The sequence below is a fragment of the Ceratina calcarata genome, unplaced genomic scaffold, assembly GCF_001652005.2.
Source record: "Ceratina calcarata isolate Rehan_Ccalc_2016 unplaced genomic scaffold, ASM165200v1 scaffold17182, whole genome shotgun sequence".
NCBI lineage: Eukaryota > Metazoa > Arthropoda > Insecta > Hymenoptera > Apidae > Ceratina > Ceratina calcarata.
In genome coordinates this window covers 1-368 of record NW_017138551.1, presented here as the reverse complement: position 1 = coordinate 368, position 368 = coordinate 1, and the positions used below count along the sequence as shown (strand labels likewise).

Below are 368 nucleotides of genomic sequence, written 5' to 3'. Positions count from 1 at the left end.
AATATTTACACCGCACATGGAATTAAGACGAAGTCCTTTGGGAACTTACTATACCTGTGCCTTATGCGGATTGGGTTACGACTCTGTCACCAAGGCGAGCATATTTCCAGATCACGATATAGAACTTCTCTTCGATGTTGAGATTAATTTGGATGACTTGCAATATGTGAGTGTACTTTAAATATTTCTTTCTTTTTCAAATTTCAAATCTTGACTCGACTGATTAATAATAATCATCTTTATGCTTCTGTTGATCAGATAAACCTATTGCGTCATTGGATCGATACGGCAATGCAAACTAATCTCTCGTCGGAGAGTACAGATAACATGGAAGAGATAATTATCTGTCAAAATAGGATAAAGGATGC

The 368-nt window shown here is 36.4% G+C and overlaps 1 protein-coding gene across 1 annotated transcript; it reads left to right on the top strand.

Moving 5' to 3' along the window:
• Positions 1–6: 6 nt before the first annotated feature.
• On the top strand, positions 7–346 carry LOC113463846 (ATP-dependent RNA helicase TDRD9-like; the record flags this gene model as incomplete). Its single annotated transcript, XM_026810734.1, has 2 exons — positions 7–166; positions 259–346. Coding segments are annotated over exons 1-2 (238 nt in total), but the record flags the coding sequence as incomplete, so codon positions are not given.
• Between the last annotated feature and the right edge of the window lie 22 nt (positions 347–368).